Source organism: Galeopterus variegatus, unplaced genomic scaffold (assembly GCF_000696425.1).
Source record: "Galeopterus variegatus unplaced genomic scaffold, G_variegatus-3.0.2 Scaffold132, whole genome shotgun sequence".
Lineage (NCBI taxonomy): Eukaryota > Metazoa > Chordata > Mammalia > Dermoptera > Cynocephalidae > Galeopterus > Galeopterus variegatus.
In genome coordinates, this window is record NW_007726243.1 from 213,542 (window position 1) to 230,239 (window position 16,698).

General features: G+C 43.1%; 1 protein-coding gene across 1 annotated transcript in view; it reads left to right on the forward strand.

Annotated features, from left to right (window-relative positions):
• MYH15 (myosin, heavy chain 15) overlaps positions 1 to 16,698 on the forward strand; it is a 134,015-nt gene that overhangs the window by 113,009 nt on the left and 4,308 nt on the right. Inside the window, exons 34-38 of the mRNA XM_008588775.1 lie at positions 2,600 to 2,792; positions 3,138 to 3,341; positions 7,015 to 7,140; positions 9,372 to 9,542; positions 12,645 to 12,749. Of these exons, the coding sequence (XP_008586997.1) occupies positions 2,600 to 2,792; positions 3,138 to 3,341; positions 7,015 to 7,140; positions 9,372 to 9,542; positions 12,645 to 12,749 (799 nt within the window). The remainder of the gene's footprint in view (positions 1 to 2,599; positions 2,793 to 3,137; positions 3,342 to 7,014; positions 7,141 to 9,371; positions 9,543 to 12,644; positions 12,750 to 16,698) is intronic.

Consider the following 16,698-nt stretch of genomic DNA (forward strand, 5'->3'; position numbering starts at 1 on the left):
GATTCTCAAACTCAGACATGTTATTTATATAACAAAATAACTTGTTAATCATTTTAAAGCTGCTTCATATGTATTTAGATTAAGAAAAATCTTACATTTCTCTGATGTAAATGAGCAATATCACAAGAGAAAAAAAATGACCTATTGAACTGTCAATTTAAAATCATTAGCTTTTCAAAGTTTTAAGTTTTAATCCTGATTTTTTTTTTTTTTTGCATTTATTTCTTTTCTTAAATTGCATTTTACTTTTCAGAAAAAAAAGAACTTCTTACTGTATTGCCCTTGGTCTTGAGTGCTTCATTTTTCTTAAAAAATGTACTTGAGGGAGTTTTCATTTTAAAGCTTTCCTGTCTGTGCACAAAACGTGTTGATTGTTTGGCAGCTATTCTCCAGGCCTGTATTACATCCACACCTCCTAAACCATCACACTCTTTACTTGTCTGCAGGCACTCATGAAGTTTCATAAACAATACTGGGAAAAGTACAGTTGGAAACATTTAGTTTGTCTGCTTAAGTGGAATGTATTTCTGTATAGAGGATTTTGACACAAGGCTAAGGATGCTTTAGTGTTCCCGTGTAAGGAGAGTCATCGGTAGCAAAAAATGAGTTTCCAAGTGTAAGACAGAGAAGTGCCTTACAGCTTTTAGTGATGTTGAGTGTGAGCATCCCTGTATTAGTCTGCTAGGGCTGGCATAACAAAATACACAGACTGGGTAGTTTAAACAACAGAAGTTTATTTTCTCATAGTTCTAGAGACTGGAAGTCCAATATCAAGGTGTTGGCAGGTTTGGTTTTTCCTGAGGTCTCTCTCCTTGGCTTGCACATGGTCACCTTCTCACTGTGTCCTCACATGGCTTTTTATCTGTGTGCATATATCCCTGTGTCTCTTCCTCTTCTTATAAGGACACTAGTCCCATTAGATTAGGGCCTCACCCCTAAACAACCTCATTTAATCTTAATTATCTCTTTAAAGACCCTTTATCTCCAAATACAGTCACATTCTGAAGTCCTGGGGTGTTAAAGCTGCAACATATGAATTTTGGGGAGATGTGATTCTGCCCATAAAAGTCCCTGTTAACTTCACATACTGGCATCCCTAGAGGATTCTGATCTGGGGGCTAAACAAAAGCCCAGGACCTAAGAATAGGCACAAGATGCCAACGTCAGCTTGCATGAGAGCCAGGGAGATGGGGTTGGAAGAGGATAATCCTGGGCTCTGGAGCCAGAAGAGCTATTTTCCATACATTTCTAAAATTGCTTCTGAGACCTTCCCCACCAATGAAGAGAAAGGTGGTCATGAAAACTGGTGTCTACACCTGTCACCCAATTGCAAGCTCTGACCACACTCTTACTCCCTGCCGCATGTACTCTTCTTGATCAGCCTCAGGGCTCAGGATGCAGCTCAGTGATCATTCATCATGGAATCAAATTCTGACCCCTAGATGAGTACGCTTTTGCTGTTTGTGCAGATGGGCTGTGTGCAGAAGGAGAAGAGAAAGGCTCTTTCCTCCTCTGTTCTCTCTTATCTGTCCAGCACTAGGGTCCTGTTTCATGCAGTGACCTTAACAGGGCATGTGTTAGTTACAGAAGTTAATCTGTCCTAATAGTTACCAAATCTTGGAGGCTTAAGACAACAGAAGTTTATTTTTGCCCATGTCAGAGTCTAATGTGGGGAAGGATGGTGTATGGGTCACTGTTCTTTGAAGTCATTGAAAAACTCAAGTTCCTTCCCTCTTGTGATGCCATGGCCTTCCATATGTGGCCACCAAGTTGCTAGAGATGTAGAACAGGGAGTGAAGGATCACACAAGTAAAGATTTGTATGGGTGAGACATAGAATAGTACACGTTACCACTGCTCACAGTCCATGGTCCTAAACTAACTGCAAAAGGGTTGGATAATGAAAATTGCCATGGGTTTTCCAATTCTTTTTATCCCCTTCCTAAACATATAGCTATTGTTTTCCTTTGCAAATATGTTTTCAGCTCAGAGATTTTGTTTTTGCAAAGGAATGTTACAGTGATTCAGTGTCATACAGCAGTTGGTTTCCTCAGCCAATCTTTAATTTTACTCTCAAACTCCTAGAGAAGGATAGCCATGCTATTCTAGGAGAGTTGAGTCTACAGGCCATAGAGCAGTATTGCTAGACCTCAGACCTTGTTCCAACCTGGGGGGCTCTTTCCTGCCCCAATCAGATATTTTTCACTTTGAAAGTAGTTTAAATATTATAGCTGTCTGAAAGAGCATCCTTCCTTCATCCTTAGCCACTCTAGGAAATCTAAGCCATCCTTTAGGGGGTCTCAGATAAGGCTAAGACTGCCCCACAGGAACCTCAAAAAAACTCTGGTGGTTTCCTGGATTCTTTGGGAAAGTTGGTTTGAAAATCTTAGTCTGTTATGATGGACGTACACTCACTAACCTAACCCCTCCCCCTCACTGTTTTTAAAATGAAAACCCTTTAGTCTCATTTTGTTAATTACCTATAATTTTTCTTGAATTTTAATTTTTTGTTTGTTTCCTAAACTGTTGTGAACACAGCAGGTAACTTTTCTTAATTTAGGTGTGTAATTTTTTCCCCCTGAATGTTATTCTAAAATTAGGAGGAAACAACAGTGTGCTATTGACTCCCTGCAGTCTAGTCTGGAATCTGAAGCTAGGAGCAGAATTGAGGCTACCCGGCTCAAGAAGAAGATGGAAGAAGACCTCAATGAGATGGAACTTCAGCTTAGGTGTGCCAACCGGCAGGCGTCGGAGGCAAACAAATCCCTGGGTCAGCTTCAGATTCAAATCAAGGTATTTTCAAGCTGCAGTATGAGCTAGGAAGTGCGTCTGCTTTCAGAGGCAAACTAAACAACAGAATGTGTTGGGCAATAAAGGTGAAGACCACAAATCTAACCCTTCATGAGGGCGGGAACAAACTTACAATCAGACAGGTAGCGCTTCGTTCAGAGCATGCATGCACGCATAGGTGCACATCCCCTGTTGGACTCAGAGGGATCTGTGCTCCAGGACCACATTTTCTCTTGCAGGACCTTCAAGTGCAGCTCGCTTCGTTCAGAGCATGCATGCACGCATAGGTGCACATCCCCTGTAGGACTCAGAGGGATCTGTGCTCCAGGACCACATTTTCTCTTGCAGGACCTTCAAGTGCAGCTGGATGACAGCACACACCAGAACAGTGATCTGAAGGAGCAGGTGACTGCGGCTGAGCGGCTCAACTCTCTTCTTCAGTCTGAACTAGCGGAGCTGAGGTCCTTGCAAGAGCAAACAGAGCGGGGGTGCAGGCTGGCAGAAGAAGAGCTCCTGGAAGCCACAGAAAGAATCAATCTTTTCCATACCCAGGTGGAGCCCATAAACTCTCCCGATTAGCTGGGTCAGTGGGTGGAAGGCAGTGGTTCCCGCTCTCTGGTCAGCTTTAGACCATGTGCAGTTGCTGTGTCAAGTCTTAGGTGTGGTACACGAAGCACAGGGAGAGCCTGTGCATCAGAGTGGTGGTCACACTCTTCATTCATTCCCAAGAGTATTAGGTCCCTAGAGCTGTTATATCAAAGTGCTACAATGGGAGTGGCTTAAACCAACAGAAGTTGATTCTCTCACAGTTCTGGAGGCTTGAAGTCTGAGAGCACGGTGTCATCAGGAGCATGCTCCCTCTGAAACCTGGACGGAAATGCTTCCTCACCTCTTCCTGGCTTCTGGTGGTTTGCTGGCAACCTTTGGGATTCCTTGGCTTGTCATGCATCGCTCCAATTCTCTGCTTCACACGTGCTCTCCGTGTGTGTCTTCACATCATCTTCCTTCTGTGACTGTTTCTCTGTCTGAATTTCCACTTTTTATAAGGACGTCAGTCATATTGGATTGGGGCCCACTCTGATGACCTCATTTTAATTTGATTACCTCTCTCAAGATCCTATTTCCAAATAATGTCACATTCTGAGAAACTGGGGGTTAGGATTCCAACATACGTTTTTTGGGGAGACAAAATTCAACCCATAACACTAAGCCCTCAGCCAGAAGAATGGTCTGTCGGGACAGCCACAGCCAGGATGCTGAGGAGAGAGTGATGAATATCCCCTCGTGTTCTGGATCCACTTGCCTGGTTCTCCTGCTCTCTCTAAGCCGTGTGCTCTCCCAGCATCCCAGGATGAAAAACATTTGCTTCTGCCTCAGAGCCAGGCTATCTCTAAGAAGCAGCAATAATTCTTAGATTTTTACCATTCTCCTAAAATCAGGAGAAGCCATAGTGTCTAGGACAAATGTCTGTAGTATATGGGTCATGCAATAAGAATTTGTAGGGCACCCACCATAACCTGGACAGATACGCATGGTATAGATCCAGAATTCCCCATTGTCCTAAACAAGTGAAGCCCTTAGTAAACAGCTGTAGTGCACTGCATGAGAGTACAGAGAGCGCGAGCACACCCTGACCAAAAGCCCTTCCCGACTTAGACTTAGGGAGATGCACAATGTGCTTCATCTGGGTCATGAAGGACATGTAAGAAGCCAGCCAGGTAGAGAGAAGAGTCAAGGGCAGGGGTGAAGGGAGGAAGAGGGAATTTGGGATTTTAAGGAAAATTCACATACTAGGTAGGAGAGATGAGCAGAAAGGATGCTGAGAGACAGGGCCAGGTCACCGGGGACCTTGAGTCTGAGACTGATAGAGTGAATTTCCTTTTGCAGCTAATGAGGAGCCACTGAAGAATTTTGAGTGGCTAAGTAAAATCAGACTTGCATTTTAGGAAGTTTGTTCTGGTGATTGTTGTGAAGGATGGATTAAAGCAACTAAAGAATTGCCATACTCTAGGGTATTTAGAAACATCTGTGAGGTCATTTTGGTTGTCACAGTGACTAGGAAGTACCACTAGCATTTAGCGAGCAGGGTCCAGAAATGCTAAAACTCCTTTGAGGTACAGGATAATCCCACGTCTCAAAGAATTGTCCTTCCCAGAATGACAATTTTTCCCCCACTGAGAAATACTGGATAAAAAGACATACAAACTAGAAATGTCCCTGCTGAAAGGCATTGCAGTTGGTTTGTGCCTACAGTTTGACTTTTGTGTCCATGCACATGACATAATCCCATGTGGTATAGAACAAACAGTCTGTAGGTAATGCATAATTCCCAGTGGGCTAACCCACTTCAATATTTTCTTTTTCTTTCAAGAAAGTTTATCTAAATACAATGAGCTGGATTCTTACAAAGTGGAATATTGAATTTTTTTAAAAGGGAAATCATCCACTGTCTCCAAAACTTAAATAGCTATTGGTAATAAATCATTTGCCATGCACTTTATAACTGATAATGCACCAGTGGGTTCCCATATGATGAGAAACCCCCAGCCTAGAGAGAGATGAGGACATCAACCAGAGAAAAAGCAGGCATGGAGGAAGGGAGAATTTGGGAGGGAATAAAGGAAAATTAGGCAGCGAAGACCTGGTCTCTAGGACAGAGTTCCTGAAACTTTAGCTTCATAAGAATCGCTTACACAAAAGTGCAGATTCTCATATCTCACCCAGACCTACTGAGTCAGAAGCTCTGCAGTGGGACCTGGGAATGGAACAAGTTCTCAGCTGCTACTACTACCTTGGACCAGCACTGGTCTAGGTGATATTATTTTGCTCACAAGGACTTCTCCCTAACCTAAACCATGCCGAGGCACCTTGCAATTACTAGAACCATATCAGTCAAAACATAATGAGCCTTTTATGGAGCCTTCTTAGCTGCCTCCTGCATTTCCAGACCACTTAGCTAGAACAAAGATACAAAGCTGAACCTATCCTTGGCTGATTACTTGTGCCCCTTTTCAAGCCTGAGCTATGACAATCTGGATTACTCTCTTACAAAATACTCCTGATCTCCTTCCTCTTAAAAAGGTACCAATTAGAGAGTAACTCAGCTTGCAAAGGTTTTAACCATTTTCACCTTAGCAGATTTTAAATGATTCTATGTATAAGCAAATCAGCATTTATACTCGTAACTTCCTTTACAAAGAAAGTTTCTATGGAGTTATGTGCAGTGGGCATCCAGAAAACACTCCAGGAAAATACACTTATCCACCTCTGGATCCCAGCCCATGACAAAGGAAAGCCTGAGTGCACAGGGCCTGGCTCTCCATAAGGACAGAGGATGGCAGCCTAGATGAAGATGCTGCATGCCATGGAGAAGCAGGGGAGAACCTGTGAGACTGCAATGTCTTTCTATTTCCAAGGCTTAATCCTGCCACTGAGAGAGGCACTACCAGAGGAAAGTGAAAGGATAATGTGACAGGATAAAGTGAAAGGAGAAATAAAAAATAAAGAGCCTGTGCTTTTTATATGCACTCTCTATGCTAAGGTTACACACCCTCAGAAAAGCTGTGCTTCAAACACAGACCAAATAGCAGCAAAAGGAGCTCTGGCCTTTAGTGCTGCAGCTCAGGAAGGAAAGAATTAGGGCAGCACCAGCCACAGAACACAAAGAATCCTTGTCCTAATGGGGGGTCCTAAGGGCTGGGGTATGAGGCTCACTCTGAACTACTTTCCCTACCTCCTGCTCACTGTAAGATAAGAAGGGATGTAGATAAAGAGAAATTTTTTTTCTTTCTGGAGCAGCATGCTGGGAACTGATTTTTATTCCCTAAACCCCTGCTCCCAGATAGCTGCAGTCGACCCTGATTTCTGCTCTGGGACACTCAATTCTACCACATCAAAGAGCAAAAGGCAGAAAAACATGTTCCTCAACAAGTTGAAAACCAAACAAGTTTGGGGCTTGTAGGTTACCTGGGCTCCATTTCTCCTTTCTGATTCAGGCTGCCATCTCTTTAGTCCTGAAGCTCTAATGGATGAAGTTCTTTCCATTCAAGCATGCCTTTGATGGCAAAGCCTCCTGGGGTTGGAAGTATTGCTTAACTGAATGTGGCTGATGATAATAAACTTTGCTGCTGGCCAGAGCTGATGCCCATTGCACGTCCTGAACAGACCAGCTTGCGTTTGCATTGCTGGTTTCAACTTGCCTAACAGGAATGCTGCTTTTCCTTAGAACACAAGCCTCCTCAGCCAGAAGAAGAAACTGGAGGCTGATGTTGCCCGGATGCAGAAGGACACCGAAGAGGCAGTGCAGGGGTGTCAAAATGCAGAAGAGAAGGCCAAGAAGGCAGTCACTGAGGTAGGTCCACTGCCTGCCTGCTCAGTCCTGGCTTCCAGAGTTCACTGGACCAGTAGTCAAGGGGCAGGGACAACTCTGCAGCCAAATAGGATTCCATCGATTCCCCATATAGCTAGGAGGTTAGCTTGACCCCTCTGCCTCCCTGTTCCCATCTTGAACAATTAGGTTAATTAGCTCCTTCCCCCCAACCTACCCTGGCAACGAAAAGGAGCAGTTGAATTGCTATAAGCAAAACCTTATGAAAGCAAGTTTTTTTTTTTTAAGTTAAGCCACTTTCCACTTTTGAATCGATGTATCTAGTGCCTAATGACAACCTACCCTGGCAACGAAAAGGAGCAGTTGAATTGCTATAAGCAAAACCTTATGAAAGCAAGTTTTTTTTTTTTTTAAGTTAAGCCACTTTCCACTTTTGAATCGATGTATCTAGTGCCTAATGACAATTCTTCCTGTACTTCTTTACAAATAGCTATTTTCCTAGGGTTCGTAATGGTTTTATGACAATGATCTGGAAAAATGTTCAATTCACTTATCTTTTACAACCCATATTACTGCTTGAGTAGCAAAATCTGGTTGGTAAAGAAGGTTTCAGAACTGGTGTACCTTCTTTATTTGCAAATTTAAAGTTGTTGATGGTGGTACTTTTCCTAAGTAACACTAAGTTCAGGGTTGGGGGCCGACCTTGACTGTGCCTTCATGGGAACTGGAGAAAGGCCATCCTCTGCCTGCCCCCTGTGGGCAGATGCCGCACTTCTCTGTAAGGGCATGGCAAGTGAAAGGCACCACTGAGCAAAAAGTACTAGTGGGGGGCGGGGGTTAGTATGTGGAAGGCCAGCTTTGCAGGTCCCAGAGCTTGCTGAGTGGGGCTTGAGCTGGATTTCAGCCCCTGCTCATCATTTCCCATCAAGGGCTTTTGTGCAGCCCATCCAATGCACAACCCTGACCCTGCTATGTGAGGAGAAGCTGATCTTCTTGCTAAAGAGGGCATGGGAATTGAGGAAACAGGACATTCAATTAGATTTTACATTACTCATTTTAAACTTCAAAAGAGGTGAAGAGCTTGTGTCTATATTTGCTCAAGTTATTTAGCACTGGGGAAACTAAACAAAACCTTTGCACCAAATCCCAGCCACAAGGTCATTATAGAATCAGTCCCCTCTAAGAACAGAGAAGCATGCCGATTACGCAGCCATTTTGTATCAAGGCACATACTTCTGCTCTGTGATGGAAAAGAGGTGTGTGAAAACTTTAAAATGTTTGATGACCAAGGGAAAGATAATATGCATAGCATTTATGAAAATCTGCATAGATAGAAAGAAATAAAAAGAGCTTCTTCTGCTTGGTGGATTTATGCAATCACACATTATAAAGATGCTATCTGCTTCACCTCGCCTTTATAAGATTTTCTTGACAATGCTGAAAAGTGAACTCACTGCCTTTTCTCCCCATCCTCCAATTCACCAACAGTTTAGCTCTGAGTCCCAACCCCACATAGCAGAATGTAATTTATTCTTTGCCCTCACCATCTGCACAGAAGTCTCACACTTAAATTCTACAGATGGTTGGTAACCAGATAGACAGAGAAGCTTTGGCTGGGAGGGTGTGTTCTTACATTAAATGCACTGAGAGATTCAGGAAACAGTTCTTAATAATTGCATTGAGACACCAAGCCCTGTACATATAGCCAAAGCCAAGAGCAGGCTTCACAATTAACCTTCCTTGTGCCAGATTATTGACAGCGAGAGCATCTGTTACTGCCAAATTCCTGGAGCCTAAACTTGTTTGCAGTAGTGAATCACAGAATTATGGAAGTGAGATGTGAAAACGATTTTCATAGGCACTCCTCCACACCTTTCCTGGTACATCATGTGACACTGGTTACTTTATTCAATAATGTATGATGTCCCGGTGCTTTATTCAATTAAAAGCCATTGCTTCAGCTGGTCATTTTTCATTCAGTACAGGTGTTGTGAAATAATGTTCATATGGTACTTCATTTTTGGTCTGTTTCCACCACTCCTCACCCCAATCTCTCCTGTAGCTGCTGCTATTTCCATTTCCTTACTGTTAACAAGCTCAAGGGTGGCAGAGTTTAGGGAGAGTGCAGTGGGAAGAGATTAAATATACAGAGGCAAGTCGTGGTGTCCAGTCAGACCAGGAACTGAAGGTCCTGGGTAGAAATGTTAACACCAACTGGCTGCTTGAATAGCTCCATTCTGTTCTTTCTTTTCTAGGCAGCAAACATGTCAGAAGAACTGAGGAAGGAGCAAGACACCAATGCCCACTTGGAGAGGATGAGAAAGAATATGGAGCAGACAATTAAAGACTTACAAAAAAGGCTGGATGAAGCTGAGCAGACTGCACTGATGGACAGTAGAAAGCAAATCCAGAAACTAGAATCCAGGGTAGGAGTTTGCCTGGGTAACCGTGGGGACTTAGCAACCCCCAATCTAAGGCCTTACTGGACTGGAATGTCACACTCAATATCCCCTGCCTCCCTCATCACTTTTGTTTTTAACACATTCAGACCTTTAAGAGCGTCAGATCTCAATATATTCATTCATTCTCATTTGACTTTGGGCCACCAGACAGGAGTTTTGTTGGACTTAGTGAAATCTGCCTTCCTTCTTATTGCTAAGTGAGAATGCATCTCCCCCCTCTCACCCGCATCAGCTCTGGACTCTCCACAGCCAGGGCTGCCCGCTGTTTCCAAACACACCCTTGCAGTCTTCCTTGTGTGCCTTTGCCCCTGTTATTTCCTCAGTAGAGAAGGCCCATTTCCTAACAGCCAGAGAAAGGAGAGGGGAAACAACTAAATCAATAATCAAGAAAGACTCAGTGAAAATATAGTAAGGACTGTCAGAAATGATCTAGTACCTGCCTTCAGCGAGCTTGAAAACAAGGAGTAACCTCTACTGAAAATAAGATTTTTAAAATTATTGAATCAATTTCAATGACTATATACAGGATATATAACAAATGCTACAAGAGTGGAAAGAATATTCAATTAAGATTTGATGGTTCAAGAGGGCCTCTGAAAAGTAAGGTATTGCCTTTGCACATTCATGGTACAGCCATATAGTGAAAGACCATTGTACATTCAAGGTATGTCCATACAGTGCAATACCATTGTACATTCATGGTACATCCATACAGTGGAATACCATTGTACATTCATGGTATGTATATGCACACAGTGAAATACCATTGTATATTCATGGTATATGCATAAAGTGGAATACCATTGTACATTCATGGTACAGCCATACAGTGGAATACCATTGTACATTCATGGTATATGCATATAGTCATGCTGATTAAAAAGGAATGAGGAGGAGCTCTATATTTCCTGGAGATCATACCTAGCAGGAAAATGATGATAAAAGGCAAAGGCAATGTATTATAGAGTATATACATTTTTGTGCAAGAAAGAGGGAGAAACATGAAAACGTGCACATTTGCTTATATTTTCAAAAAGAAATGGTGACAGAATAAATCAAAACTTAATAAAAATGGCTACCCATAAGAGGAGAACACAGAGATGTGATTTAGATCTTCTGAATGCACCTTGTTTAGTTGTTTTGATTGCAAAATCATATAAATCATTTACATATTTCATAATTAAAAAACAAGTTTAAATCAAAGAGAAAAAAACTCTAGCAATCCCTAACATTTTAACACCAATGGAATCAAACAAAGAAGCCTATTTATCAAGTTGAGGGCATAAAACATACACAAAGAATTATTCCCAGTGACTTTTTTTTTTTTTTTCCTTTTTGTCTCTTTTTTTGTGACCGGCAACGGATCGCAACCCTCGGTGTTGCCCCCGCACCTTGCTCAGCCAGTGAGCGGCCGGTCTGTATGTGGGATCCAAACCCTCGGCGGGAGCGCCGCTGCTCTTCCCAAGCGGCGCACTGTAGGAGTGCGCCACCGGGCCGGCCCCCCAGTGACTTTTAAACATAGTGTTTTATCTGTATATCCCTCATGGAATGTATCATAAGGACAAAAAAAAAAACAGGAAAAAAAAAAAAAGCAAATTGCATTTATAGTTTCAAAATGACAATCTATTGCTACTAGCAATAAGATTAATATAATTATTTATCCAAGAACATGTACAAGAACCAAGATTTTTAGTATAAGAGAAAAAGCACATAGGCATAAAATCAAAGAAAATGGATTCTTCTCTAAAATGTACATAAATGATACTGATTTTTCCAATTCAACTTTAAGATTGCAGGATTTTGTTGTATTTCCAATAGCTCACTGTTCACTGTTATGGCCTAGGACCAGTGACAGCTCAGCAGCAATGAGCTCCTGAATATCAGATGATACTAAGGAATTATGGTTCATTTTCTTAAAAACATAATCATAATACTATCATTACCTGTTAGAACTACGTAAAGAAGTGTTTACAGGAGAAATTATGAGGTCTAGGGTTTGCTTTAGTAAAGTAGTTTTTCCCCCGAGGTGTTTTAATCACTTAAAAAATAAATAATAAATAAATAAAACAAGTCCTTAAAACAGTAGAGGGGCCTCTGTTAGCTCAGGTCCCGACAGACAGAACTGTGTGTTAAGTTCCCCCGTGATAGGTGTGCAGAGGGATTTTTTCCGTAGGCTTCATCCACCAGGAACTTGCACACCTGCTGGCCCTCGTCCCCTCCTCCTCTCTGCAGAAGAACAGGGAGGGAAGGAGTGGGGGAGGGACGAGAGGCAGGGTCAGAGGGCCCAGGCACACTCACGCCTCGGGGCGCTGGGTTTTGCAATTTTAGAAGGGTGGTCAGGGCATCCTTGCGGGGAAGGTGGCATTCAAGTCAGGGAAAAGGCAGGGGAAGAGCCCCCTAGGCGGGAGCAGCAGCCAACAGTCTCCCCCCTTTCCTGACCTCTCTCTCCATAGCACTTATCACCGTCAAACATATTCTCTATTTTACATTGCTCGTCTGCTTCCCCTTGTTAGAGTGTATGTGTGTACAGTGAGGAGATTTTGTTGTATTCGCTGCTGTATCCCTAGCACCGTGCTGTGTAGCACACCTCTTTGTTGAATGAGTGCCTGTTAACCCTGTTTGCATGGCCCTATAGCCCTCCCACAAAGCAGGGCTATGTGTGACATAGACCCAGAGGCTGCTTTCTTTAGAGGGTCAGAGCTGAATGTGGAGAAAGAAGCTTAAGGTGAGATAGTGCTACGTATAGCTTACTCTCTCTGTACTTACATGCATTCGTACACACACATGTGGATGTGGGTGTGATCCTTAAGAAGGGAAGCTTATCACCTCTGCATAAATTAGCCTTTCACATCCTTCAGAGTCCTTTCATAAACTCACATAGTTCAACCAGCTCACTTTTGGTGAGGGAGTTTTCCCTGAGAGGTTGCCCTGTGTAATCACTGCCAGAAAGACAGCGGACCCATCTTTCCTTGACTCTTGCACTCATTTCAAATGTTCATGCCAATTAGCAAAAACGTTGTCAGCCTTGCTGCCAGCTTGTGGTCTGAGGTCATGGTTTGGTTACAGGTTCGTGAACTGGAAGGTGAACTGGAGGGCGAAATCTGTCGCAATGTGGAGGCCCAGAGGGGATCCCGCAGACTTGAGCGATGCGTCAAAGAGCTGACCTATCAGGTACACCAGGAAACCGTTCCCTGTCTGGCTGGGCTCTCCCCTGCAGACGCCTGCTGGGGCTCCTGAAGTTCTCTTCTACTTTTGCTCTTTCTCAGCAGTAGTCACTGACTCACCCTTCCTGGGCTCCTGTGCTATTAGTGGTGTGGGTTGGTCCCTTTTCAGAACTCTCAGGAAACAAAATGTGAGTGGCAAATTGCAATTAGAAGTGAAAAGCTATTTATACTGTCTTTATTTTTTTCACACACAGTGTTTGCAGCACTTTCAGAAAGATGCCTTCCTGTGAGAGGCTGAGTGAGAACAAGGTGTAAATGAAGTGGCTGGCAGAGGCTCGGGCGGCTACCCAGCCAGTGGGTTGCATGGGACACTGACTAAATTGGAACAGGGGATATTTCTACTCCTATTTTCTGGTTGCACAAACACTCAAGGCCACTGAGGACTCTGTTGCTGGTGCCAGGAGGAAACAGCAAATACTAAAGAGAGGCCTCTCTAAAGCTTTCTGAATCTAACCTGTTGACTAACAAATAATCAAAAGAGGTGGGCAGACTTCTTACAAGTAATTAGTGCATTTCTGAAGTAACAATATAATCCTTCGTCTACATTTCCTCATCTCCCTTTCTTCCTTTTCTTTCTAGTAGAGTCGACACAGATTCCCTCATAGCAGGGGTGCTGTATTGTCCTCTCCTCTAGGGCCTTGCATCCTCTGGGCACACAGTAGCTGCACATAGTTCAGTTGTTGAACACAGATGCCAAAAGTTACTTTCTAGCCCTCTCACACCGCACAGTATAGCTTACTCTAATAAAAAGACAAACTCATTCAAGGTACCCATCTTTACAGCCCCTTTGGCAGTACTAATGCCAGATCTGCTCATCCTGATTCTGACTGCTGAGGCTGAGTTGCTAGAGACGTCAGAGTCCTCCTCCCTTGCAGAAGGAAGCATAGTGTGAATAAGCAAGCAGAGCACTTCAGAAGCATCATCTCGGGCTAATTAAGATGAAATGAGCTACTAGCACAGCTCTTTCATTACTGCACAAGTGGTTCTTTTCCTAAGATGAGTTAGTCTGACACTTCTTTAGACCACACCAGGTCTATCAAAGCCACTGTGGAGTGAGCCCATGGCGTGTGTGGCTAATAAGGAAACAGTCTGGGAACATGAAAGTTTGCTATTCTCTTCTCTTGAGGAGTGTGAGAACTCATCCGCATTGAAGGAACAAAATGCTGCTTGTTAATCATGTCTAGGTTTTTCTTCTTTTTACTTTTCCATTGATTATTCTTATTTTCTTCTGTAAACAACGTCACAATAGAACACCAAAATTGTACTATTTTTGGTTTTCATTGTTGCAAGGGATGCATTCTTGTTCTATCGTATCTTATCTTTGTTTCTTTATTGCATTAATCTTAGTGTTTCTTATGTATTAGTACAAAGATGCATTTCTTAATTTCCAAGTGTCTGCACATGCTCAGAGTAGATCCATTCAATTATGCAATGATTTTCTGCCATCAAATCAGATAATAACTAGTGAGCACCTACTTAAACAAGATATTAGTCTAGACCTTGTAAGTTGGAAGAGACATTAGAGGGCCCTCCACATTTCTTGATATTAATACCTGGTTTTGAAATATTCAAGGTCAGTATTAAGTCAATTCACTCTGTCTTCTTTTAAAGTCAAAATAACCATCGGGACTACGAGACAGGGTGTTTGTTATATAGCTCATTCATAAGTGCCACTCGAAAATGTCATTTTGAAAAGTAAATAAATATGGTTTTCTTTTCCTAGGCAAAACCCTCTGGGAAGATTGTTTCACTGGAAAGGGAATCAAATGTGACCCCACTTCATAATAGTTCTAAGGCTGGTCCCCACTGAGCATTTATCTTCTTTATGTTCCTCTAGCATTTGGAAACACATACAATTTTCCCTCTGCAGTGCCTAGAAAAGTGTGCTATAAAGCAGGAACTTGTAATTGTTTTTGAAGGTAAAGACAGTTTCTTTGCGTAAAGCTAGGGGACTACGCCAGTTGTCAAGTAAGGCAAATCATAACTAAAGCCAAAATGTTTTTGTTATTTTAGTTATACTAAGTTTCCATTTGTACTGTTAGGGCTAGGGCTCAGACCCTTCAAACCCATTGTACAGACTGGGTCACAAACCCCTCACATGCCAGGCTGGGTCACCGGACTCCTCACATGCAGGTCCATGCTAGGTAATTGAGAAAGATCCCAGGAGCATTGGAAGAGAACCCGAGCTCAATTCTCAGCGGCAGCAGCTTACAGCAGCCTCCAGCAGCAGCAGTGGCGGCGTCTCAGGGGGTCCTGGGGATGCTGGCAGCATCAACAGCCTCCAGCAGCAGTAGCGCCCCCCCCCATGAGCATCCCGGGGGTGGCGGGTGGCATGGATCAGGGCCACTCGTCCTTTATACTTAAATCCACAACCCAGGAACACCTGGGTGCACACACACAATTATATTAGACAATAACCAAGGAACACCTGGGCACAAGTCCATATTTACATCAAATGCTTGACAAGATTCTGACCATCTGAGGGGCCCTGACCATTTTCCTATGTTTTCCCAACACTCTGTCCCCCACTCTCCTCCCACCTGCTTTAGTTTATATTTGACTGCCTCCTATATTCAGGAATCTGTGTGTTATTCAGTCCTTGCAAATCTTATCAAGAATATAGTATCTTTATTTTAAGGGATAAAGAAACAAAATTTGGTTAGGTCATTATGTTCACTCTCCTCCCACCTGCTTTAGTTTATATTTGACTGCCTCCTATATTCAGGAATCTGTGTGTTATTCAGTCCTTGCAAATCTTACCAAGAATATAGTATCTTTATTTTAAGGGATAAAGAAACAAAATTTGGTTAGGTCATTATGTTGGGTGGTTTCTCCAGGAACCAGGTGCCAGGATGGAGTTAGAAGTATAGGACATTTACTGGAGGCAACACCTGTGAAAGATAAAGGGCAGAGCAAGCTTCAGAGTGCAGAGCAGCTCTGAGCAAGTCTCCAGCACAAAGATTGCCCAGAAAGGAGTCCCATGTTGGGCAATAAATCTTATTCCCCGGGGGGCTGCCTGGGAAGTGTGTGGCCTCAGTGCTGATGCTGTGGCAGATCCCAAAGGCTTAGCAGTTGGAGGCTATCAGGTAACTGTATCCCTTGCAGCTGAATGGCAAGTTCTTTCCTTGAAGGGAAATCTGAGAATTGCACAGCCATAGCTATCACGGTTACTTAATGCCTCTGAGCTGTGGACCTGGCCTAACATCAAAGGCTTTGCCCCCTGCCCCCCCCCCATGTGAGGGGCATCACTAACATCAGCAAGCACTTCTAGCTTTTGTCAGTTTTCTTCTGTGTGGCCTCATTTACCATCTCTCTCTGCTCAGGAAAGTGATTATTAGCAATTAAAGGTGTGTTGAGTTTAGAATTTGCTGTAAATGCAATTCTGTGAATCTTCAGATTTCATAAACCTGATAAGTAGAGGGATAAGCAGACAAAAACAGAGAAGGGATTTTATTTAAAACATAGACTCGACTCAGTTCCCCAACCAGGTTGGTCTCTATATATTCATTGCCACCTCAGTAAGCTTATAATTAGTAATGACTTATCTACTGTCAGATTGTACTTTAAGGTTGGGGGTATCGCAGGTGATGGGAACAGCTTGGCCAAACCTACAGAGGAGGGAATAACCAGGGGGATGTGGAGAACAGGAGATGAGCCTGGTTGGAGTGCAAGGGGTTGTGGGTGGCAGTGACAGGTAAGTGGGGTGCGGGGGGGGGGGTCCATGAAAGCCACCAAAGGAGTTGATACTTGGTACAATAGGTAAGATAGAGCTAGCAAAACAATTTGAGCAGCTGGGGTAGGTCTTGATTAAATCAGTACTTCAACCCTCAGCAGACTGGGATTTTTTTTTTTTTTTCCTTTGGGAAGTTTAACAGCTCCAAAGGGAAACACTCCAG